The sequence below is a fragment of the Danio rerio genome, chromosome 16, assembly GCF_052040795.2.
Source record: "Danio rerio strain M-AB ecotype USA chromosome 16, GRCz13ab, whole genome shotgun sequence".
NCBI classification, from domain to species: Eukaryota; Metazoa; Chordata; class Actinopteri; order Cypriniformes; family Danionidae; genus Danio; species Danio rerio.
This window is the reverse complement of record NC_141036.1, coordinates 31,379,975-31,405,417: the sequence shown is the minus strand read 5'-3', so window position 1 is coordinate 31,405,417 and position 25,443 is coordinate 31,379,975. Positions and strand designations below refer to the sequence as shown.

Sequence of the window (25,443 nt, the reverse complement as noted above, 5' to 3'; positions counted from 1 at the left end):
AACGCTGCACCACATTTCCCAGCAATTTCCAATGTGCTGGTTTCACTCTGCCTCCAACTGTAATGAAATAAAAAATAAAAAAAACTTTGTAGTAAAGCAGCTATCATGCTGGACACATTCATTTCATTGTCATGCAAAGTGCTGTTTGTACTGTTGTTGTGCTGAACAACAAAAGCAGAGTAGCACACACAAGACAGTTAAAGTTCCAAATAGCTTAGTATTCAGCTCTTTGGATATTCAGAAAACCATACTTATCTATGCATGAACCGCACATGCTCACCCGAAAACAGTTTTCCACTAAAATAATGAATCAACAAGGCATTTCTACACAAGGCATTTTCTTCTAATTTTTCAAATTACAAAGTATTTTACTGTAGGACAGTTATGTAGTATGTAAATACAGTGTTTTGCTGTAATTAATTTACATTAAGTTACTGGCAAACTGCTGCCAGTAAGTTACTACAGATTATACAGGAAATTGCTAATTGTGTATGTAATTATTCCTGTTGCTTGCAATAGCACTACTGTACTGTCATGGCAATGTCTCGACTTGTTCAGTGTCAATAAAATATTGTGATTTTATTGGCTTGTGGTTTTTTGGCTTCCTATTTGATTGGTTACTGTTGCTCTGCAAAAACACTTTCAAAACGCTATTTGGCAGTAAGGTGTTTATGTTCCTCTGTGTCGAGTTTCTTAGCTGGTGTTCTGTTTTTCTGAATGCATCGTTAATGTACAAGTGGCTTAAACTTGCTCATTTTGAGGCAAGAACCGGCAGACGTGCAACAACTTTAATCATAAGGTAAAACAAAACTTCCATACGGAGCTCCCTCATGGGACTCCACACTTGTAAACACTCGCTCCATCGGACTACCAAGCCGACCAATCACAGAGCTTGCTCTATGCGATGATGCGACGTGTAGTTAAATTTTTTGAGAGGTGCACGTCAGCGACGCCAACTGCCAAGGTGAGGGCTATCCGTCCACACATAAGCCACGTCATAGCATACGCGTGCCTTTGATGCAGACGTATATATCAGTTTTTAAAAACTTATTCCTTAGGTTTTTCCAAACCTTAAATAAAAACTTTCCTCCTTTTCCACGGCTGTTGCAATTTCTAGTCAAGAATTATTGATCATCATGTTATCTCTATGATCAAGGATCATAAAGATGTCTGTACAGTCATCCTGTTTCAAACAAAATCTCTTCAAAGTTGCTCATATTCAACTCAAATCAAACACGGTGCACGCACTGTTCACTTGAGTCTCAAAAAATGCAGTGCAACTGCCACTTAAAATAATGTCGCGCGCACCCAAACCGAACATCCGCCAACTCAGGGAATTTGAAACGTCACATTCGCCACGCGCCCTCAAGCGAACAAGTGGACGCGTCAAGTATAAACCAGGCTTAAGAAGAAACAATCTTTAACCTTTTTAAATATTCAATAATAAAAAGCAAATTATTAAAATACGTATAAACTAATTTGAAGAGAAGGCAAAAATAATCTAATACCTGATTCTGTACCAGAAAAACCTTTTCTTTCAGTCTAAAAAATATCTTCACACTTTCGCTTTGAAAACACTGTTGCTGACTAATCACAGCGCCCCCTCTGTTCAAACAATATATCACAATGTGTTCCTATCACAATTTGTTTCTACCTGTTTGAATCAGCACATATTTTGATCGATTTTCAACCAACTATTGGTAAATCGTTACATCCCTACCTGTAAGAAAAAACATTTTCAAAAGATACCGCCCCAATGACAGGTTTTGTACCTTCATTTCCAAGAGCTATTAAGTTCAATTTAAAAAGTTTTTAAAAAAATATATATTTTAATAAAATAATAACTAATTACTACAATAGATTTTTGGTTTCAGTTTCGACCCAGAATTTTCATTTTTCTGCATTCCTAGTATTCATTATCTACTGATCTAGTGTCTCTCTAACTCCATTACACACATACAGTTGATAACACAAGCTCCATCCACCAATATTTCCACCTCAACAAACAAATATGTCACATTATGCAAATGTAATGCATAACGAACTTCGTTCCATGTTGTTTAAAGTCGAATGGATGCTGTTCTCAAATAAACACTCGTCACTCTCGGGCTGCACGCGAGTAAATCTTTGCACGCGTAAATCAATATCCTGCCGTTTTCCTCTAGTCGTTTAAGTGGAAATGAAGAAGAGGAAGAGAGAGTGGGTGGAAAGAAAAAGAGGGAGAGGAGGAGAACGAGAGAGGACATCATTAGAGGACAAAATTGAGCGGCAGGAAGATGAGAGAAAGAATTTGGGTCTTTATCTCTCCACAGGAGCGGCAGATTAGCACAGATGAGGGAGGAGGGAGGCTGGCAGCTATTCTTATGCAGGACGTGACCTGCGCAGTCAATCTATTACTGAATGAACTAGCGCATGTGTGTGTGTGTGTGTGTGTGTGTGTGCGCTTGCGTGTGTGTGTGTGTGTGTGTGTTTGTGTGTGATAGAGCGAGGAGCAGAAAAAGAAGACATCCATGTGTCTTTTTTGCATCTGTCAAAATGTCGCAATGGTTAGACAGGAGAGTGTGTGCGTGTTTGTATGCGAGTGCTTCAATGGTGCTTCAAAGTGCTCTTGGATGAACACTCTGTCAACGTCTCTGCAGTCTCTCACTCACAGACTTAATTCTGATGGGGCTACTGTTACTCCAGCTGTGCTTTTTTATGGCGGGAACTCTCCATTGACTTTGACAGATTTGATATTTTCAAAAACACTACCTCTAATCTTAAAATGATAGTTCACCCAAACATAAACAATCGCACCTTCATGTTCAAAACCTGTTTGACTTAATTTAGTTCAGAGAAACACAATGTTTTTACACACTGTAAAAGAATATATGATCAATTTGTTTTAAGGCATCAATTAGTTCTTAGCATGTTTTAGGTCATTGTAATTTATCAAATTAATACCAAGTTCAGACTGAATGATTTTTAAAGTATTCGTGTCACAGATGTTTTCACACTGCATGACTATCTGTGGTAGCGTTTTGTCGCTGCTTTACACTGCTGCTTTTACACTGCTGAATTTACACTGCAAGATGGATCAGCGACAGAGGGTTTCACACTGTATGACTTTAAAATAGGAAAAATCACCGACAACTTTGTCCAAACTACGTCTCACAACCAAAAACACGTAGTATATATTTTGATATTAACTACAAAACAAGAAAGAAGCCTTTAATTGGGTGGGAAATGTACATATTTGCTCACCTGGGTTTAAAGGGAATTAGTAATTTTTGCTCAAAGACTTGCTCAAAACTTTTTTTTTCGACCCGGTTGTGGTTTTGCTCAGATGACATGTCAAACAGACACGGGTGCTACAGCCAAAACTCTGCTAGTTTTCCCTCTATTTCTTGGGTCCAAATAAACTGAAATTGAACACTTGTAACTTCTCCCCCAACCTCCCGCTGGCCTGCAGGTACCCAAACTAGTAAATGTCGCTCCCTCATTGGCTGTAGGTGATCGCTGGTGTTATTTTCAGTCAAAAGTCATTTTATCTAGCATGATTTAAATTGGCGACAGCTCCAGATATTTAGCACGCCAAATATCTCACGGGCATCGGCGACTCATTGGCAATTCTTTCAGATCACATCTTTGATGGTTCACACTGTGTGATTGTCACTTGCTTGCACGAGCACCAATTTGCCTGTGATTTCAGGAAATTGTCTACGATTTCTCAAAACCTGTCGGCGAGTCAAAATCGGGGTTAAAATCATGCAGTCTGAGCTCAGCATAAGTTGTTAACCTAATTTTTATGAGTTTTGTAGTAAGTTGTTTTAAGTCAGTTTTCCATAATATAAGTTCAAAGGATCCATATGGTTAATTTGATTCAGCTTAAAAACTTAAGGCAACCAGGATTTTTTATACAGCACAGTACAATAAAAAGACAGATATATAATCTCAAAGTACTTTGTGGGGATTTTACATTTTGGCACATTACTGGTTAATTCATAAGAGATTGTAAAACCTCATCAGTATGTATTGGTACAATACATTTTGTATGTTTTTTCAGTAAAATAAAAAGTGCAGATGTTCCAATATAATTTCTATGTACTTTGTCAGGGTTTTATATTTTGGCATTACTGGTTAATTCATATGAAATTGTACAACATCATTCACATGCTTTTTATTACAATCTGCTCACATCAAAGTGATGTATTTGTTAGGGAATGACTTACATTAAAGCTTTTTAAAATAGAAATCATACATTTTCATACTTATTCATAGAAGGCATAAATTCACTAAAACAGGAAAAATTTGTTCTATTTCATAGGCATGAGATGGAGGCCGATAGTGTCAATAGTGTATTGATGTATAAAGCAGCAGCTCAACCAGAAATCACTTATAAACCCAGCAGCTTTTAATTAGTCAGTGAGGCAAGTCCAGCTTAAAGCTGACACAAAATCTGTGTTTGCAAATCCTTTGTATTTAAGCTAAATTCTATTCTATTACTATCAATCACTTGATTTCAGCCAGAAATTTTTACCAAAGATAAGAGTAACTGCATATTTGAGCTCCAAAAAGTACAATGGATCTAACTGATCTTACTTGGTTGGACAAAACAGTTTAAACTTCTTTAAAATACTTCCATTTGAGCTGCAGAATAGAAAATCAAACAGGTTTGCATTAACATGCAATAATGATGATATAAAAATGTCAAGTAAATGTATTGTGTGTTTAGTAACTCTTTACACGCAAGAGATATCTCAGTAGTTGAATGACAAAAGTTCCCTGCCACTGACAATCCACGTTTTAGATGTATTACGGTAAGGGAAACCTTAGAGCAAACTCAGAATGAGTCACAGGACTTCTGGATCTCCAGGGTGCTAATTACAAAGATGATGAGCATAGATCAGTCATACACTGTAAAAAAAGGGAAAATGTAGATCAGATCATATGCGAAAATGAAGAAGTATAAAGCTACATGAGCAGGTATTGATGGATCATTGAGCATTTTGATTTTGTCTTTCTGACAAAAAAGGTGTCTCACAAAAATTTAGTGAGAGTGATATCAAAACAGTATGAATGTACACACACCTGCCACTTTATTATTGATTCATAAAAGCACATCCTATTCGTCAATTTAAAACACGATTCGTAAACAATTAGGTACACCTGTCTAACTGCTCTTTAACGCAAATTTCTAATCATGACAATGATTTTACAGTACTCTAATGGCCTCCACAGTCACCAGAGCTCAATCCAATAAAGCACCTTTAGGATTTGGTGGAACCAGAGATTTGCATCATGGATGTGCAGCCGATAAATCTGCAGTAACTGCGTGATGCTATCATGTCAATATGGACCAAAATCTTTGAGGAATATTTCTAGTAAATTGTTGAATCTATGCCACAAAGGATTAAGGCAATTCTGAAGGCAAAGGTGAGTCCAACCCAGTACTAGTAAGGTGTACCTAATAAAGTGGCTGGTGAGTGCACGTGTAACTCTGTGTACTGTATGCGATACGCCGGTTTGTTAATACTATAATGTTGTTGTATGGGCTCAATACAATGGCGTTAAACTTTAACCAATAATATGTTCTCACCTTAGAATGATAAGGTCTTATCTGACAATTTTGTCAAAATTTAGTTAGACATATTCTTATTAAATGGCAACTTATTGACATTGTTTTTTTAAAAAAACGTTTTAAGACTTTTTATTTAAAAAAACAAAACAAAAGTTATACACATACTGTTTGCTTATATAGAATGCCAAAACTTTGAAGCTTAATATCTTAAAATCATTCAGAACGCAGATGAAACCTTATAATTCCAAAGTGACTAAAAAATAAGATACTGAAAAAAAAAGGTATTTATAACTATTTAGGTGTTGAAAAGAACATTTCAAAAACTCTCCATGGCCACAAAACCCTCTCAGACCCCAGAGGGTTAAAACTGCAATAATACTTGGTTTACACTGTGTAGGCAAATCCTGACACACACACAAGCACAAACTGTTAGTTACTAATGTTAGCCTTTAACTACAATGGTGTGAAAAAAGCACAAGTTCTGTAATCCTATATTCAACATACACATGTGCAATATGAACTTACACACATGCTCAAAATAGCCCAGGGAAGACACACATAAACATACCTGTAAAACTGCTAATGAGAAAAAAGATGCATCTAAGCAGCATTACTTCAAATTCAAACCATGTATCTGATAACAGAAAGAGAAACCTTGAAAGAAAGAGATAATCGATACGGCAGGAAAAAAAGGACCAAGGGAGAATAGAGGATAAAGCGTTTTTCTTAGTGTGTCCTTCAGATAAATTGTGCTCTTCTGAAACTGTAAGGTCAGCGTTTCCAATGAATGAAGCTTTGAAGTGAACAACAATTTGCTGATATAATATAGAGCTAGTCTGTTTTATGTTTTAAACTACCACACACTATACAATTCCTTTAGTAATAGCCCTTTGCTAGAATAACCAAACTTTAGATCTAAAAATTTGGTTATGTAAAAACTAGTAGTACTTAAGTTATAAGGCTGTATATATATCCACAACATAAATCTGTCTAATTTAAGATTAAAAAATGCCAGCTGTGTTTGCCAAATTGTTATTTTTACATGTTAAATATGATATACATACATTTTATATAATGTATACCTTTATAAATATGCTTTTATACGGTCTATACATTTACATGGCATGCATATGAATAATTTAGGCTATATTTTCCCACAACACAAACAACTGAATAAAACACGCTGCATTTTATTACAACACAAACAATTTACTAAAACACATTGTATTTTGCAATGCAAACAAATTTGTTAAACGTACTACATTTTTCCACAACACAAACAAGTTAATGAAACGTGCTGCATTTCCTTACAACGCATACAAATGTATTAAACGCACAACATTTTCCCACAACAAAAACAAATTAATGAAATTTACAAAAACACTTTGCATTTTCCCACAATGCAAACAAATTAATAAATCGTTCTGTATTTTCTCACAACGTAAACAATTTACAAAAACACTTTGCATTTTCCCACAATGCAAACAAATTATTAAAACGTCCTGCATTTTCTTACAACGCAAAACAATTTACAAAAACATGTTGCATTTTTCCACAATGCAAACAAATGTATTAAACGCACTACATTTTCCCACAATGCAAACAAATCTTCACCTTGGAATTATAAGGTTCTCTCTGCCTTGTGAATGATTTTGAGATATTGAGCTTCAAAGTTTTTGCATTCCATATAGCAAACAGCATGTGTGTAACATTTGTTTTTAAATAAAAAGACTTAAAATGTGAACAACTTAATTAAAAAAACCCATAATGTAAATAATTTGCCATTTAATAAGAATATGTCAATAACTCAATTTTGACAAAAATGTCAGAAAGAACCTTATAATTCGAAGGTGACGAAATGTATTAAACGCACTACATTTTCCCACATGGCAAACAAATTAAAATGTGCTGCATTTTCTCACAACGCAAACAATTTACAAAAATGCACTGCATTTTTCCACAATGCAAACAAATTTATTAAACGCACTACATTTTCATAAATTGTTTTCATTGTGAGAAAATGCAGCACGTTTTTTAAACGTGTATGTGTTTGCAGCACGTGTGCTGTCAAACGGATAAAGATCTTCTCTTAATTTGCTAGTGCTATTTTTTTGTAATTGCATGTGTTTTCTTAAATTGCAGCATGTTAAGCTCTCTCAGCCACCATAGACTGTACATTGTTACAGAGACAAAAACAAAAGCATGTGGGGATCAGAAACAATAGAACGCTATACTATTGGTTCGTATAAAGCATAATTAGTACTTTAGAACATTGATACTCACAAACAGCTAATCCACAAGTAGAGAAACATAAATAAGAACTTATGAGTTTCATTCAAAAAAACTACTAAATATTAACATGGTAACACACATGAAATTAAAACAATGCATTAAACATCCTTTAGAAACATTCGATGCAACATAAAACTCTAATAGTAATGTAATGTAGTGTAGAGTAATTGTCAACAACAACAATGACGACAACCAAAACAAAACAAAAAACAAAAAAACATATACAGTTGAAGTCAGAATTATTAGCCCCCATTTGAATTAAAAAAAATATATATAACATTCCTACAGTAAATGATGTTTAACAAAGCAGACATTTTAGGGACAAAATGATTAGCCCCTTTAAGCTAGTTTTTTTTTTTTTTCGATAATTAGCCTAATTACCCTAACCTGCCTAGTTAACCTAATTAAACCAGTTAAGACTTTAAATGTCACTTTAAGCTGTATAGAAGTGTCTTGAAAAATATCTGGTCAAATATTATTTACTGTCATCATGGCAAAATTAAATAGGGGGTGAATAATTCTGACTTCAACCATAGGTGAAGTGTCATACAGGGAATTCTGGAAAAGTCAAATTATGGTTATTCACCATATATATTAAGGAAATAATTTTCTCTGAACCATTTTTACAGGTTTTTTACAATTAAAATCACAGCCATTATTACAGCAACATGGGTTTGAAACAGTGAGCAGTAAAGAACACAAATTGAACGTTTTATAAAAGAGATGTGTGTGTGTGTTTTATATAAGTTTGTGTGCATGTTCATGTCACGTCATGGCAGCGCTGTCAGCAGTTTTGTTGGCAGCTGTCTGCATTTGTGAGTGAATGTCCACCTCGAGCTGGGTCACATGGAGCACTCATGCAGGGCTTTCAATGATGCTGGAGGGCAAAAGAGGTCATAAACGCAGAGGTCAGAGCCACTCGAGAGCAGCTGCCATTGGGACCAGTGCTAACGTGAGGCCTGCCTGACACATTTCTACAGTCAGCTGCAACACTCCTGACCTCTGCGCTCACAAGGAGTTGCTGGTGAAAATGGAACTGCATGTGTAAGAACACTTGACTCTTATCTCTCAAGAAAATATATCAATAACTATGTTTTCATTCAAAGATACGAGTTAAAAGCCACTGTCAGTCTTTCTTAAACATAATAAATTACCTGCACTTCAGCAGATGGTGACAAAACGCAGCAAAAGCACAGTGGCTCTTGGAGATGTGAAACTGCTCTTTGGGAGCACAGCCGTTAAAAACAGTTCTGGGAGGTAATAATACTGAACCACTTTAATGACTTGGGCTAAGACATTTCAGAATGACCAAAAGCAGCCAGATGTTGTGAAATGTGGTCGATTCACTGTTTTTTCCATTAAATGCTAATTTATACTTCTGCGTCGAGAGCACCCATATGGTCCGGTGCAGCCTTCGCAGTAAAACAATACCAGCGAAGAAACTCGACACAGAGAAAACCCCTGCAGTCAGCTAGCATTTCGGAAGTGTTTTTGCAGAGCAACAAAAACAGAATGCAGGAATGCAGAAGTATAAATGAACGACTACGCGCAAGTCATGTGTCATGGATAACAACAATCACTCGACACAGAAATATAAACTAGCCTTAATACAATAAATTCCAGCATGCGCATCAACAAAAAGTCATGTGATTTTGGTTTAACACATCATATGATATTAAAAATGGCAGCATTAGGACAATGTGTTTCCATCTCTTAGTTTTTGCACATTTTATTTCTTAATGCGTAAAAAAGATTATCCTTCTCAGTTGTACGCATAACTTTTTTATGCATATTATCTAAATGTATTGGCACCTTGGCATTTTTATGGTGTATTCACAAAATAAATAAAAAAGGTCAAATGAAGTCAAGTCAATGATTATTTAAAAAGTGCTTCAAAGGTGCCCTATAATGAAAATCTGGCTATACCAAGGCATAGTAGAGTATGAAACGATCAGTATATGGAAATGGGCATACTGTGAGCTAGAGATCTGCGTGGGACTTATTTTTGAATCCCGCTCCCGCCAGGTTTAAGTCCGAACCCGACTGCTCCCGCTTATATTCACCATTTGTTTTCCTGCTGCCCGACCCGCTCCGTTTCCTACCCGCCACAACCGTTCCTGCTAAAGGTGCGAGGGGAGAACAAAACCAAACACCACCCAGCTATACAGAGTCCAGACAGCCTATAACAAACTGTCTATAACAAACAGCCTATAACAAACATATAACACACACACACACACACACACATAGCACAAAATTCTCTCTCAATCGCACACAGACACACAGACACAGACACAGACACACACACACACACACACACACACACACACACACACACACACACACAGACAGCAACCAACAAGCTAAATGCAGCATCACGCTGTCTCATTCACACACATACATACCTCCTGTTCCCATCCAAAATTACACCAGTTACCGACCGCTCCCGCGCTTTGTTCTGAAATTTATTCCCGTGCCGCAAGAAATCTGGTTGGGTCCTGTGGCTGCAGACCTCTACTGTAAGCCTCAGACACCACTGTCATGTAAATTCCCTGAGAGTAAATTCCCTGAGTGTAAAACCCCGGTGGACAACGGGCCAATCAGAAGACAAAACAAATTGTGACGAGACTCACAGACCTCGCCCTCCTCATTTGCATAGATGCCTACTTTAGATCATTTATCCAGACCTGATGAGCAGCCGCATTATCAAAAGCGCACTGACTCATATGCAACTCTGAGATCATTAAAAAAGCTCTAAAATTATTAATATGCACGCCTCAGGCTGACTTTGATAAGCCAAATGTTTTCTAGTGATACAACAGTTATAATTTTCCTCCATTTGTTATTTTAGGCATATAAGTCGCTTACTATGTTAGTGAGACTTTTATTTTGAAAACTGGAGCCCCGAAGTGTTCATTGTGCTTAACTGGGCAACGACACCACGAGACATGTTTAAAATTCCCTCAGAACAAATTGCAAGCTTTACAGATTACACGTTTATCTCCATTCCGAAGAGGCATAAGGTATGTCTGGTTACATCTTTTGTTAATTTATTGTGTTTATTATGAAATTTGATGTGTATGGTTCAACAAACACATGCAGATGCTGAACCAAGTCAAATCACTGAGCTCAACTGTCATATGGTCATGCAGAGGTTTATATTAATTCCTGGCTGTGATTTCTTTGACTGTAACTTCAAAATAAAATGCGATACATCTCTATCACACTCTTTTGTCAAGTTTAATTATAATTTAGCTTTTATCCACAACAAACCACCTGTAGAAACAGTCTTCCCTTTCTCTAAGATAAAAACAATACCCCACTCTCAACTTCAGCACTTATTTCTCTGATCAATAAGAGTTCATTTGTATAATTAGCACTTGTTGTCCGAACTGTCTCTTCTAGTTGAGTCACTGAATGCCTCCTCAATTGTAAGTCGCTTTGGATAACAGTGTCTGCTCAATGACTAAATTTAATTTAAATGTAATGTAAAAGCAGCATAGATACATTTTTTTAGTCTTATTATACTTTTACTATGAACATTATGATGCGTTTCTCTACTTTTACCTTGCTTTGTTAATTGTTTACGTTGTTTGCTGCCGGGACTGACCATTTGACCATGACTCTGGATTCCCTGCATAATGTTACATCTGTTTGCCCCTGTGTTGACTGTTGTTTGCCTGACCATCTCTGTGCAATAAACCTGCATTTCGATCTGCACTCCTTTGTCAACGTACCCTTCACATTACAGTTCCATTTCATTTAAGATCTGTAACTGAATCATTTCATATAACTTAAACCTCTACATGTTTTACATAAACACTATTCAATGAAATATAACAACTGTAATTTTAAAGTTGTGAGAATTTTAATCAGTTGTATCTCGTTTGTTGTTTTTTCCAAAAAGTTTTGATCCAAAATAAAACTGTTAAATTACGATCATGAGCATGTCTTGGCATTTTATTAAAGGTGTTTAACCGTAATGATTTAGGGAAAATTCTTTTAAATAACATTGTTTTCTCTTGAACTTTTAGTGCAGTCACTTTATTGATGGTGTTTGATCATAATAATCTAGGAAAAGCCTGTATAATAACAGTGTTTCTTTGTAAAACTCTTAGTGTGTAACTTTATTGAACGGATTTGTTCGTAATAATCTGTAAAATATATATTTTTTCTGTAAACATTTGAATGAAAATATCTGTAGATTTATTATTTTTTGCACTTTATTTCAACAAAGACATTTTACCGTAATTTTATGGTTTTTGTTTGGCAGCCGTAGCTGCCAGTCATTTGACCTTTTTTACGTTTTTTTTTTTTCTTACAGTGTAGGAATAGTAGCCAAAGAGTTGAAATTAGTTTTAAGATTTAAAAAACAAAAATTCGAAATTATTTTAAAGTTTTTGGGCAACCACTGCAAAAGCTTTTACCCTTGTTCAAGAAACAGCCAAAAGTAACCAATCAGCACATCTAAGTGCCATTGATGGAGTGTACAACTGAATTAATGCAGAATGGTGCCAGTACATCTAGGTGTTTAGGCTAAAATCTTAAGATGTTTTCTAAAATGTGAATGGAAACAGCTATTGCAATGTAATTTTGCTGCTTTGGGACAAATTTACTAGTTTGTGAGTTAATTTAGCCTCTTTTATGGTTAAAAGACTTTTATTACAATTAACACACAATGAACATTTAAACTTTTTTAGCTTCAGAAATAAGCATGTCTTAACTAATTTTGCAACTGTGATGTAAGCACAGTAGATAACACGCCTCTTATCATCATCTGCTCTGCTTGCTTGCAACTGTAATTTGTGCTGCGCTTGGTAGATTACATTGGTCATTATGGAAATGAGATGCTGTGTCTGTGTTCTTTAATTTGCACATTATCAGTAGAATCACTAGAAGAACTTTCCACTGTCATTACACTTTTATTGGATTGCGGTGTGGTTCAGCAAAAACTGAAAATCCTTTTCTCAACTTCATGTTTATATTTTTTTTTTCTTCTTCTTCTTTGCAGCATAAAATAAGGTTTGCTGAGAAATAACTCACTTTTGTTGATGTCTTTACAGTTGTTTTGTTCACATACGGACCAAAACAACAAAAATAAATTTCTTTTTTGTGTTTAACGAAAGAAACAAAGCCACAGTTTGGGGAAAAAAAACATGAGGATTTATTCATTCTACCTTTAAGGTTTATCATAAAATTGTCTCCACATTAGTTCAGCTATATATTTCTAAAGAAAAGCCAATTACATTGATTGAATTAAAATTGATTTAATTTACTGTAAGAGTCTGTTTTACTTTATAAAATTCAGTGTATTATTTAATCATTTTAATTAATTTAATTTAAACCACACTGAACTGAACTAAACTGAACTTCAATTCTGAAATCAGCACTTTACTAGAACTTCTATGTTAAGTGGCTTTGACACAATCTACATTGTAAAAGCGCTATATAAATAAACATGAATTGAATAAAATAATTAGTCAAATTATTTATGCCAGGTAAACATTATTTACAATTTCAGCTTATTATCTTTTTACGGTCATGCTTTGTTTTAAGATTCTCACTATAAACAAACAATTAACTACACATTTTAGCTCAATAAACTCCTAATTTGCTACTTGTACATTCTAAGTACAAATAAACAGCCAATATCTTAATAAGAGGCAGAAAATAAGCCACTAGATAATAGTAATAGATAATAGAGAATTAGAACTTTAAACAAATGTTACCCCTGACAAACAAAGCAGTGGCACTTCATTAAATCAGACATTCTGATGTTACAGTAGGTTATGCTTTTTTAAGCATATGTGATATGTTCAAATGTAGTCTGCTTCACATTATGTAATGTCCACCTTTTGGTTTTTCAGCATTTTTAAAAAGATTTTTGGCATAGTGAAATAAAGCCAAAATACGATGAGAAGCTGTAGTTTGGTTTTTTGCCAAACAATTACGTGTAGTGTTTTCCTCTTCCCATTATAAAATGTTCCTCTTATTTTGATGGTTTAATTAAACTCGCACACTCATTAAAAGCAAATCTAGTACAAATGTTATTTTCCTCTGGTTGTGTCACTGCCTCAGCATTCGTCAGGACGAAAGATTTAGAGTTCCGAAAGTAAAAAATAATAATGGTACAATGAAGCGCAAGTCTCTCTGCACCTGAATTGAATAATTACGCTAATAAGTACGACACCAGCTAAATCAAATCCCAGAATTCCCTGCAGAGCAGTAGAAATGCACATGGTAATTTGATAAATCGTTTGAAACGAGTCGTTTTGACATTTTAATGAGTTTTAGAGTAAGGCGTTAGCCTCAATAGACTAATGTATATATCATTTAGAGGTTAATATCATTTCAACTACAATGGATGAGATGCATAGTATATGAGAAAGCTAGATGTTTGAAGAAAGCCTTAGGACTTTTTCATTGTTATAATAATTATTTAATAGAAAATTGCATTTTCAATGATAGATGGCAGATATTAAAATTCAATTTGGTCTGAATTTAACGAAACAAACACACATAAATCTATTTAAATCAATAGTTTTCAATGCACCAAGTGCATTTAAGCATCACAACATTTAGTGGTTTGCTGGAGATCATTCATTTATTAGTTAACTTTAAGTGTGGTAAGATGACATAAAAAACATGAAAATGTAAATACAACTTACAGTAGAACCAATAAAATATCATGATTGTAATGTAGTGTAAAAAATGCTGGGTTCCACACAATCAATTTTTGCTGGGACAACATGAAGGAATTACATTAAAGAGCACCTATTATGCATTATAACAGGTCATATTTTGGTCTCCAACAACAGGCTGATATGCATGCAAGGTCAATATAATGGGTTATAACATGCATTAATTTTACCTATTTATCCTATACTCCCATATGATTTATTCAGCAATTTATTTGTTTCCAAACCACTCCTTTGCGTGGGCTTAATCTACTGTGATTGGTTAAATGATCAAGTCTATTGTGATTAGTAGACTGGGTTCAGCGCGTTCAGAGACAGAGAGAAACGCCTACCATGGTTATGAAGCAGCACATAGTGTGTGAGAGCCCAATGCAGGAATGCAATAAAACAATGCAGTTAAACACCAGCATATTACTCTACTCTTAACCCTAACCCCAAGTTATAACAACGTCACATATTCAGTATTAATCCACACAGTGGCAAAAGCTGAACTATTTTAAAAATTGATCGTGCCACAAAAGTGTGTATATGAACAGCTGATGGTTGGCATAACAAAGGCATCACGAGTTCAGAAACGCATTTTAGTCTGTAAAGGAAAAAGAAGCACGCGTCATGTTTTTACTTGGTTTTGGATGCAATATTTAAATAGCCTATTAACCTGAGATACAGTACAAGCACTGAGCTATAATAGATCAGTAATAGATCTATAATAGATCAGTAATTACAAGCCGCGAGGAGTGATTACAAGTTGCAACACACATTTAAATACAGATTTTGCAAACTAAAAATCTGGTCCATATGAAACTGTAACAGTTACTGACAAAATCCCTGTTGAAATCTGACAAAGTCCCATACATAACAGTCTACTTCTACTGCTACTCCTTACTGCAATACCAAATGGCCGACAAGTCCAACGTTGCAGAATAGGTTATTGTATCAAAAATCAGAAAAAAGACAGGAACAAACATCACACTAGGTTGGCGATAATGTAATATTGTTGTAATAATAAACATCGACCCTTTATTCCCCACAGCCGAATCTCCATCTGTCAGTGATCGTCATCTTCGTGTCATGATCAGTCCTGTGATCCCCCGCATTTCGCTAGTGTCTGAAGAGAAAGGCACGTTCACGTTTTACCTGGCACTTCATATTTGGTGATGTACCATGTCAACGTTGATGCATTCAGGCAAAAGATCCGAACCCAACTCGGTTTATTTATTTGACTGAAGGTTTTATTCACTTAGTGCTGTGTTAACACTGCATGGAAGCTCACTTTCAAAAACCCATAATAGGGGCTCTTTAATGTATTCGCTTTTACAAATTTAAGTGGATTGAACCTAAAACAATTTTGTTGTCCCAAAATAAATCTCAGATATTTTGTTGTTTCAGCTGATTTTAATGAAGTTGTTACGCCAAACATACTATTTGAGTGGATTTAGGTTGATTTTTACAATGCATGAAAATCTTTTAGTATGAAACTAAAGAAATCAAGATTCAATGAGTTTTTCGTGTTTTTACTTTTGCATTGTAAAAATAAACTTACATTCCTAAACAAGTTTTAGTAAGCATTTGTGTTCAAATAAGCTGTCTCATTAAATTTAGTTTTGTTATAGAGTTTAGTGCTCTCCTCTTCCAACTATTACATGTCCTGATGCTTTAATTACATTTGCAATAGAAAACCCAGTGGAAATCTCTCCTGCAAATTGATTAATATCTTAATATTAAAATCTAAGATTAGCCAAAATACAATGCAGATTACTATTCTAAAAGACTGATGGTTTTCACAAAGCCCAAACTTTTAATGCTAGTGTAAATGTAACTGTATGGGTGGGTTAATGATCATATGATTCCAGGTATGTATTTAATACACCTACTCATCCACTAATCCCATAATCTAGTCAAATTACAGGTTGGAGCAGCAGATAAAGACAAAGAGAGCTGCAAACCCACACGCAGCAGGAGACGCACACAATACAACTAGAGACGTTAGGCTTCAACATACACACACACACTTTTCTCTCTCCATATAAATCACTCTTAACAAACACGCTTGCTTTACAGTGCATGAATCACATTTCATCATTGACGTTACTACACAACAAGGTCACCGGCCATCTTTTTCCTCCAGATGCGTTGGGTTCCCTTTTACCGCACACACATACACACTGTGAAGCTGACATGATACAGGCGTTTTTAAAGAGTGGAAACAAAACCATGTTATTATCTCTGGAGCACTGAAGTACAATGCCCTTATATTAACTGAGAGCCTTTATTTGTGTATGTGAGAGGTTTCCATGCTATAGTTGTCTCTTCTCAGCAGTTAGACACACATACACGTACATGTAAACGCTTATCGGCTTGCATTTAATGGAAATTGATCCTTTCTACTTCTAAAGGCATGTTATTTAGATTTTGTAAATAACATGTAAATTAAGTAAATTCCATGAATCTTAAAAGTAACTAAAGACTGGATTTAGTTGGTGTGCAGTGCACTTATCTTAAAATTTACCTCAAGCTTGTAATTAAATTTTCCTCAATTCCTGGGTGTTTTTTCTGAGTTTACTGATTGATTTTAATTTAGGCATTGTTAATAAATTCACAGCTCAAAGGAAGCATAGTTATTCATTTTCTTTTTGGCTTAGTCCCTTTTTTTAATCAGCGGAATGTACCATCAACTTTTCCAGGATATGTTTTACACAGCAGACGCTCTTCCAGTCGCAACCCAACACTGGGAAACACTCGTACACTCTTGCATTCACACACATACACTACGATTGATCTTTTTACCAATTTACCTTATTCAATTCACCTACAGTGCATGTCTTTGAACTGTGGGGAAAACCGGAGCACACCCATGCGAATCCGAGGAGAACATGCAAACTCAACACATGCCAACTGATCCAACCAAGGCTTGAACCAGCAATCTTCTTGCTGTGGGGCGAACGTGCTACCCACTGCGCCACTGTGATGCCAAGGAAGCATAGTTTTATATCAAAAACATATGTAACCCTGGACCACAAAACCAGTTTTTAGAAATAGCCAAAAACACACCATGTGGATCAAATTATAGATTTTTATTTTATTAGAATATTAAGCAAAGATCATATTCCATAAATATCTTTTGTACATTTTCTAATGTAAATATATAAAAAAATTATTTCTGAATTGCGCTGAGCATTGCCACAGTAAGCATGTCATTTGAGAAATTTAAACAAAGAGTCTGCATGAACTTGAAGCTATAACCATTTTTTTATATTGTGACAGTTCCTAGAGAAACGTAATATTAAATTTAAAAAAGCAGTGCAGAGTAAAAAAAAATTTAAATCTTAATTTTACATTTTTTCCCCAGCAGCTAAGGTGCTGAAAAAAGTTAAATAACGGATGTTAAATTACAGAAGTTTACCATAAAATAAAAAACATTAAATTATAGAAATTTACCAAAAAATTTATTTTATTGTAAATTTCTGTAATTAAACATACATTATTTAACATTTTTTCATTACCTTAGCAGTTGGGAAAAAAAAAAAAAAAAAAAAAAATATATATATATATATATATATATATATATATATATATATATATATATATATATATATATATATATATATATATATATATATTTTTTTTTTTTTTTTTTACAGTGCACTGCTTTTTCTACTTAAAAATCCGTTTTCCCAGCTGCTGGAAAAAACATAAAATTATGGATTGTTTTTACAGTGTGGGTGTGGCTTGTTTTTTTCTATTGTGAGCTGATTGGTTGTAATAAAGTATGCATTTCATTCAGAAAGATCAGGAAAAGGGTTTCAAGGTTGTTTTTACAACCAAACAGACACCTCCTCCTCACCATTTCTGTTTGCTGTCATACCGCTGTTAGAACTGACAGTTGGAGAGGTGTGGTTAAGTGTGTTAACCTCAACCAATACCTCAGACAGATGTAATCTGAGAAATTAACTGAAAACCAACAGGAAGTGCATTTTCAGATTTTAATTTAAGATTAGAAGAGCAAACTTCTTTTTTTCTTAATGACGTGCAAAGATAAATTTTTCACCACAAAACTAAGAAAATCAATATGTTATTTTTTTTATTTCATGTGTAATTTAAAGATGTTTTTGTACACTGGCAAAATATTATCTCTTTTGACTCTAATACAGAGATGCCCATAGTAGGGCCCGCGGGCCAAAGTTGGCCCATGATAACTTTTGATTTGGCCATCCCATGCCTTTAAAAGGGATTATAATTTCCAATTTAACATAATCTTTTGTTTGTTTGTTTTATTGCTGAGATACAAAAAAACCCCAGCTTGAATCAAAGGTTGTAAATGAATCAGATTTATTTGAATGTTCATTGTGTTACAAATGTAATTATTATAATTATTTAATAGTTAATTATAAAATGTGAAAATATATGTATATATATATATATATATATATATATATATGTAATGCATTAGTTAGCCTAATACAATTAAAGTTTTTTAAAAGCTTTAAGTAAAGTAAAGTTAAGTAAAGCTTTTTATTTATTTTCAAATACTATTTTTAAAAATTAGGAAATTACCCATGGCAATTTTGTAATATACTTTGACATGTTTACATTCGGCATACAACCTTTAGCTATGTTTTTTCTTTGGCCCTTCATAAGAAACGTTATGGCACTCCTGCTCTAATGTATAGATATCAGTGTAATTTTCAGGTACATTTTAGAATGCAGTGTTAGAAAAATGAATAAAAGAACTCAGATGTATGTAAATTCCAAAAGATTTTTTTTAATAAAGTGGTTGCTCATTATTTAAAATTTGAAAGCAAAATATTTGCATGCACTACATTCCAAACACATTTACCTAACAATCCTCGATGTCCACCAAAATAAACCTTTACAGGCAAAAGATCATGTACAGTGACTGGATAACTGCACCAGTGCACCAATCTCATCGCAAATGTTGTTTTAATAATACTGAAATACCTGAGCGTGAGTTCCTCATCAAAATGATTGTGTTTAATTACTGTCTTACACATCTGTGATCCCAAACATTAGGCATCTGCCTCCAAATGCAATAAAACAGAAGATTTGTGTATCGCCTGTGTGCTCTGAGACACTTTTTCATTATGCAAGGGGAAAAAAAAGATCCTCAGGGTTCTTTGGTTGAAGAAACTTAGATTTTTATTATTGATATTGTGCAGCAGTTTCCTGTGTGACTGAAACAGAGCTTTATTAGCAAATGTTTTATGCAGTCTTTAACTTTGGTTAGTCTGACTGGATTATTTAAATCAGTGAATCAATAAATTAAGAATCGCTCTGACCGTGTCATTTGATTTAGTGAATCATTAACTGGAGACTCACTCTCACCGGATCATTTAAATCAGTGAGTTTTTGATTGTTAATAAACAAATGAAGTTTTCAGTGCAACTGAGATGATTTAATAGATTAACCAGAAAGAATCAGCTTATCTGTGAATTAGATAGTCTTTTTTTAAATTTGTGACAATCTTCCCTACCAAATAATGAGAAATGATATGTTTTAATGAAATGCAATGGAGTCTAAAGTGAATATTATGCTTTGAAGTGTAGTGAAGCAAAACCAACTTGACTCCCTACATTTTAATTAATCTGTTTCAGATGAGCTACAGATGAACTTTACAAAACAAAGAAAAAATCTGCTACTTACATTACACTGAGAATATAGAGAGATTGAATTATTACTTCTATAATCTTACATCTTTTTGAATCCTCTGTCTGTTCTTGGGTGGAAGAACAATGAAAAAATTCACTGCTCACAAACTTCCTTTCCATGAATTTCCAATACAAGTGGCAAGTCAATCAATAAGACTTTCAAGTTCTTCCAATAAAGAATTAGCTTTTTCCTATTTATTGCTTCCAAATCTATTTATCTACTAATACATTTGTTTTAGTTGATTTTTCACAATTTTCTGATTCCATATTTTTGAATTTTAGAAATCAGAAAAAAATACAGAGTGTGACTATTTTTTAATGTGCTCACTGCTCTATCACATACTAGTTAAATATCAAAAATTACAATGTAGAAAAACAATCAGGTTTTTGAAATTACGTAAATAAAACAAACCTTCCCCTTGACAGAAACCATATATATTTACATAAAATGTCGCCTACGCTATTGTTGTCTATTGGAAGAAACCACCAATAGAGCTGCTATTTTAGTACAGGGTAGCGCTCCTTTGAAATGAACGTGGGACCAAGGTGCAGTAGATGACTGGCCATATACGAAGCCACAGATATATAGACATATATACACATATATCTATGATCGGGAGTTTTCCCTGTAGTCATTATGCATTGCCAACAAAGAGCATGTGTTTGTGTGCATGGAAATGTATTATCCAACCTCCCTGTTTAATTTGATCTAATCCATGTCCTGAAACACACCCTCCTCTCCCACTTTCCTTTCTAATTCTAATAGAGGGAGCGATTTGTTTGTGAATAAATCTTCGTTATGAAGGCCTCGTGTGAACGATTGACATCCCAAATATTCCCATTTCTGATCCAAATGGTACGCAACATTTGTAATATTCAATAATTCAGGGTGGACAGTATGTGCATTGAGGCACAGGCACTGTTGTGTTATCAGGCAGTCTTATAAGTTACTTCAATAACTACCGTTCGTGAACTTAGCAAGTTTCTGGCACCTCAGCGTCTTGTCAGATTTCATTTACATTGTTTGCTGATTTTATTCAACAAATCTAGCATAACAATAGAATTTAGTGCAAGTTGGAGCTGCTTTGCCTTATGGTCATATAGTAATTGACTATTATCATCAATAACGTTCTCTGTTTAGCACAGAAGTTCATAACATATAAAAACTTAAAAAATGAAATTTTGCCTATGAAATGCTATGCCTTTAGGCTTGGTTTTCTTTGTTCGCTTGTTACTACTCCCACATCCAGCACAATAGTCCAGCATCTTCACATTGGCTTTAGACTTGACTAGTGAAATGACTTTTTGAGCCCTGCACAAATGTGGGCGGTATTGACGCATGGTCTGTATGCAATATCTAGTGCATGGTTTTCTCTAAATTTATTCTTCCGTGGCAGGGCGCCACGGCTCCGTTACAGCTTCTCATTCAAACATTCAGTAGTGTTTTCTTTTAATAGCGGGTGATAATCGCACCAAAACGTATTAAAAGGTAAGAGAATTATAACAGCACAAACTTTTCTGTAACCGTAGTAGTGCTGTGCCTTATTTGTTTAACCCTTAAAGATTACGTGCTGACTGACTGACTGACAGGTGTGTGATGCGTGAGGCCAGCAAACAAGACGTATAGCCATTTCAATTTCCTTCAGGACGCATTAATACCGCTCTGTAGGTTTATTGGAGACATTCATAAATATTCCTAGTAATTCTTATAAATGTTGGAGACAGAAACGCACTAAATTGCACTTCAGCAGCCTTTATTTGAGAACGCACAAGAAGATCTGCTCTTGAACAACGTGTATTTGAGGGGGCGTGTAAGCTCACGACATTTGTCATTGAAATAACGCCACAGGTAGATCTGTGTAAAAAAGGCCTGCCGCCATATATATAACAGCAGGAATAACAGTGTTTCCTTGTTTACTGCAGTACACAAAACAGTGATGTCAAATAAATCTGGATTTTTTCGATTTCATAAACTGCACAGAACCCCTGTATTCGCAGATTAAATTTAGGCAAACTTTAGCATACAGCTATACATCTAAAACTATAAAAGCTGCTTTTGCGGAGATCAAGCAATAGCACGAAGATTTTACCTTTTTGCCATTTAATATAGCTTAAATTGGGTGGGATTATCATATTATCATACTTATTATAGTAATGAGCAATCTATGATCAGCAGTGGGCATGCGTCACATTATGGTACCAGTACAGTTCGCTTCGAACTTCACTAAAAGTGGTATTAAAAAATTACCACATACTAGCAATGAAAAGCAGTGTAAAACCCCTAAAAATAAGCCATACCAAAACAAACCAAACCATACCATGCAGTGGAAAAGCATGTAAATGTTAATTTTGTTCATTGTAATGTTAGACCATTTATCTGCGAAAACTCAGGCAAAACCTGGCCTGAACAAACACACAAACAGACTCACTGACCTCTCTCGCTGGCGTCATCCACCAGGACAATCTCCTCCAGCAGGTGTCTGGGTGACCTGTCGATGACGCTGTGCACCGTCCGGAGCAGTGTGGTCCATGCTTCATTATGAAACACGATCACCACACTGGTGCGCGGCAGATCATCTGGATACACTTTCGTTTTACATCTGCAAAAGACACAAAGAGCCAATGAGAACACACACATCATCAAGCCAGTCATGATCAAGATTGAGAATTTATAAATGCTACATTCTTCTAAACTCTGCACACATACATACACACAGAGACCGCACAGAGTCTGCTGAGAGCTCAGTTCGAGATGAGAGGAGATTAGCACTTATCACAAACACACAGGCCGTTATGGAGAAATGGAGAGTGGAAAGACTCTAAAATAGATGACACCGGGAATAAATTATTACAGAGAGTCTGAATGAATGTTTGGGATTATGGCAGGTTGGGTCACACCTTTCTTAAGGTGCAATATTCAGTGTGAATGAGCTAACTTTGAGCATTCTGCTTTAGAGACTAGAATGAAATCTATTATTGTTCACCTAGTCTTCAACTTTGGCTTATTCTTCAACTTAAATGAACCGATTTCTAAAACACAATGTAGACATTTTCGTGTAATGCATGAGTAAATGGGTCATCATGAACCACACAATGTCAAATATAACAAATGTCACTGTTTCTCAAAACCCACTATAACCTAAATTAATTGGCAAATGATTAGGTTAAATCATTAAAAATGAAAGATCTTTTAATGAGAATGAAATAAGACTTTAATTTCAGTGTTTGTTTAAATAAACTAGACTCTAAAGCTCCTAAAGGGACGTGGTGATGGAAAATTAAAATATGAGATGGAGGTAAAATAATATACTTCTTCAACATACAGTATTAGCATAAAATGCATATTAGCAATTCTGCCCCATTTCCTATAACATATTAGCATAACAGCATCCACAAAAGTTTTTGCATACTCTCAAGAAACCTTAGATTTGCTCAGCAAAAAAGCTTTGAGTTTCCTATTAAAAAAAAAGTTTCTATCATTTAGTCGTTTTAGGAGCAGTGTAGAATTATTCAGGTTCATTTAGATAATATAATATAATATATTGCAGCGCGGTGGTGCAGTGGTAGCACTGTCGCCTAACAGCAAGATGGTCACTGGTTTGAGCCTCGAATAGGCCAGTTGGCGTTTCTGTGTGGAGTTTGCATGTTCTAACCGTGTTCCCATGGGTTTCCTCCAGTTGTTCCAGTTTCCCCAACAGTCTAAAGACATGCGGGATAGGTGAATTGTAAGCTAAACTGTCAGTAGTGTATGTGTGTGAATGGGTGTTTCCCAGTGATGGGTTGCAGCTGGAAGGGGCATCCACTGCGTAAAACATATGCTGGATAAGTTGGCGGTTTATTCCGCTGTGGTGACCCCTGATAAATAAAGGGACTAAGATGAAAAAAAAATGAATGAATGAATCATATATAGTTAATTCATTTGTTTGCTACTTACTATTACTTGAGGAGTGTGTGATGTTTATGTCTATGATAAAATTTAGTCTATGACAATATTGTAATGTTTTTTTAATATTGTATAGTTTTTTTTTCCAAATGATGTTAAACAGAGCAAGGAATTTTTCACAGTATTTCCAATAATACTATTTCATTTGAAAAAAGTCTTATTTGTTTTATTTCGGCTAGAGTAAAAGCAGTTTTTTATTTTTTAAAAGCATTTTAAGGTCAACATTATAAGCCCTCTTAAGCATATATTTTTTGGATTGTCTATAGAACCCATCATTAAACAATGATTAGCCTAATTACCATAGAATACTAGCATCACAAAAAATATCTAGTAAAATATTATGTAATGTCATGATGGCAAAGATAAAAGAAATCAGTTATTAGAAATGAGTTTTTAGGTGTAGAAAAACTATTACGTGTAGAAATGTGTAGAAACACATTCCTTCCGCTAAATAAAATCAGGGAAAATAATATATAGGGGAGATAATCATTCATGAGGGCTAATAATTCTGAGGCCCACTGTATATTACTATAAAAAATTTTTATCACAAACCCCTATTGTTCACTCTCCTGTGGTGTTTATTATTATTTCTTTTTTATTAATCACCATTTAACAATAAATGTTTTTATTCCTATAAGGCACACTGGATTTACAGAAATGAAAAGTGAAATTAAAATCTTTCTTGGACACTCAAATACAGCCTGAGATTCCAATAAATGCTCCTGTAAACATTACATTCCTCTGCTTTCTCACGAGCTAAACCTCTGCCAGTCAGCCAGAACACAGGCTCTGATTGGTCGTTTGAGGGGCTGTGGGCAGGGTCAGAGAATGTGATGATTGTTTGCAGATTATGTAAGCGCAGGTCACTGTGCCAGTCTGTGCTGTTGTAGGAACAGGAAAGCCAGTGTTTGTTGTATCTGGAGAGCTAAAGTGGGACACACGCTTCCACTTCCTGCCTAATTTCCTGTTTGCCCTGGCACAGCTGGGAAACTCTGGCCTGCGATCACCAAAAAATGACAAAACAACAAGCACAACACCACATTCAGACGCAAAATATAAGCACAATGCTGCAAAATGAGAAACCACAGCAATAGAAGAGGTGCAAAACACCATCTGAGATACTTGCTATCACACACATTTCAAATGTGTGAAATATACTTCAGATAAATGCTGTTCTTTGGAACTTTCTATTCCTCAAACAATCTTGAATTTTTTGACACATCATTGACAATCAGAATAATTGAATATTTTATTAAGAAAAACATGACACTGATAACTAGAGAA

At 34.9% G+C, this 25,443-nt stretch overlaps 1 protein-coding gene and 1 long non-coding RNA gene across 7 annotated transcripts in view; both read right to left on the bottom strand.

Annotated features, from left to right (window-relative positions):
* The window catches only part of galnt1 (UDP-N-acetyl-alpha-D-galactosamine:polypeptide N-acetylgalactosaminyltransferase 1), a 230,205-nt gene that overhangs the window by 45,642 nt on the left and 159,120 nt on the right, over nt 1–25,443 (bottom strand). For all 6 annotated transcript variants that reach the window (XR_015511496.1, XR_015511495.1, XM_087287129.1 and 3 more), the window contains one exon: nt 22,650–22,816. Coding sequence is in view for 4 of the 6 variants with exons in the window: in XM_087287129.1 (XP_087143255.1) it covers nt 22,650–22,816 (167 nt within the window). In the remaining 2 variants the exon portion in view is untranslated. The remainder of the gene's footprint in view (nt 1–22,649; nt 22,817–25,443) is intronic.
* Nucleotides 8,215–11,264, bottom strand: LOC147840304 (uncharacterized). The gene is made up of 3 exons (XR_015511499.1): nt 10,385–11,264; nt 10,127–10,260; nt 8,215–10,060 (listed from the first exon to the last, which is right to left on the bottom strand). It is a non-coding gene; the product is annotated as an uncharacterized LOC147840304 (long non-coding RNA).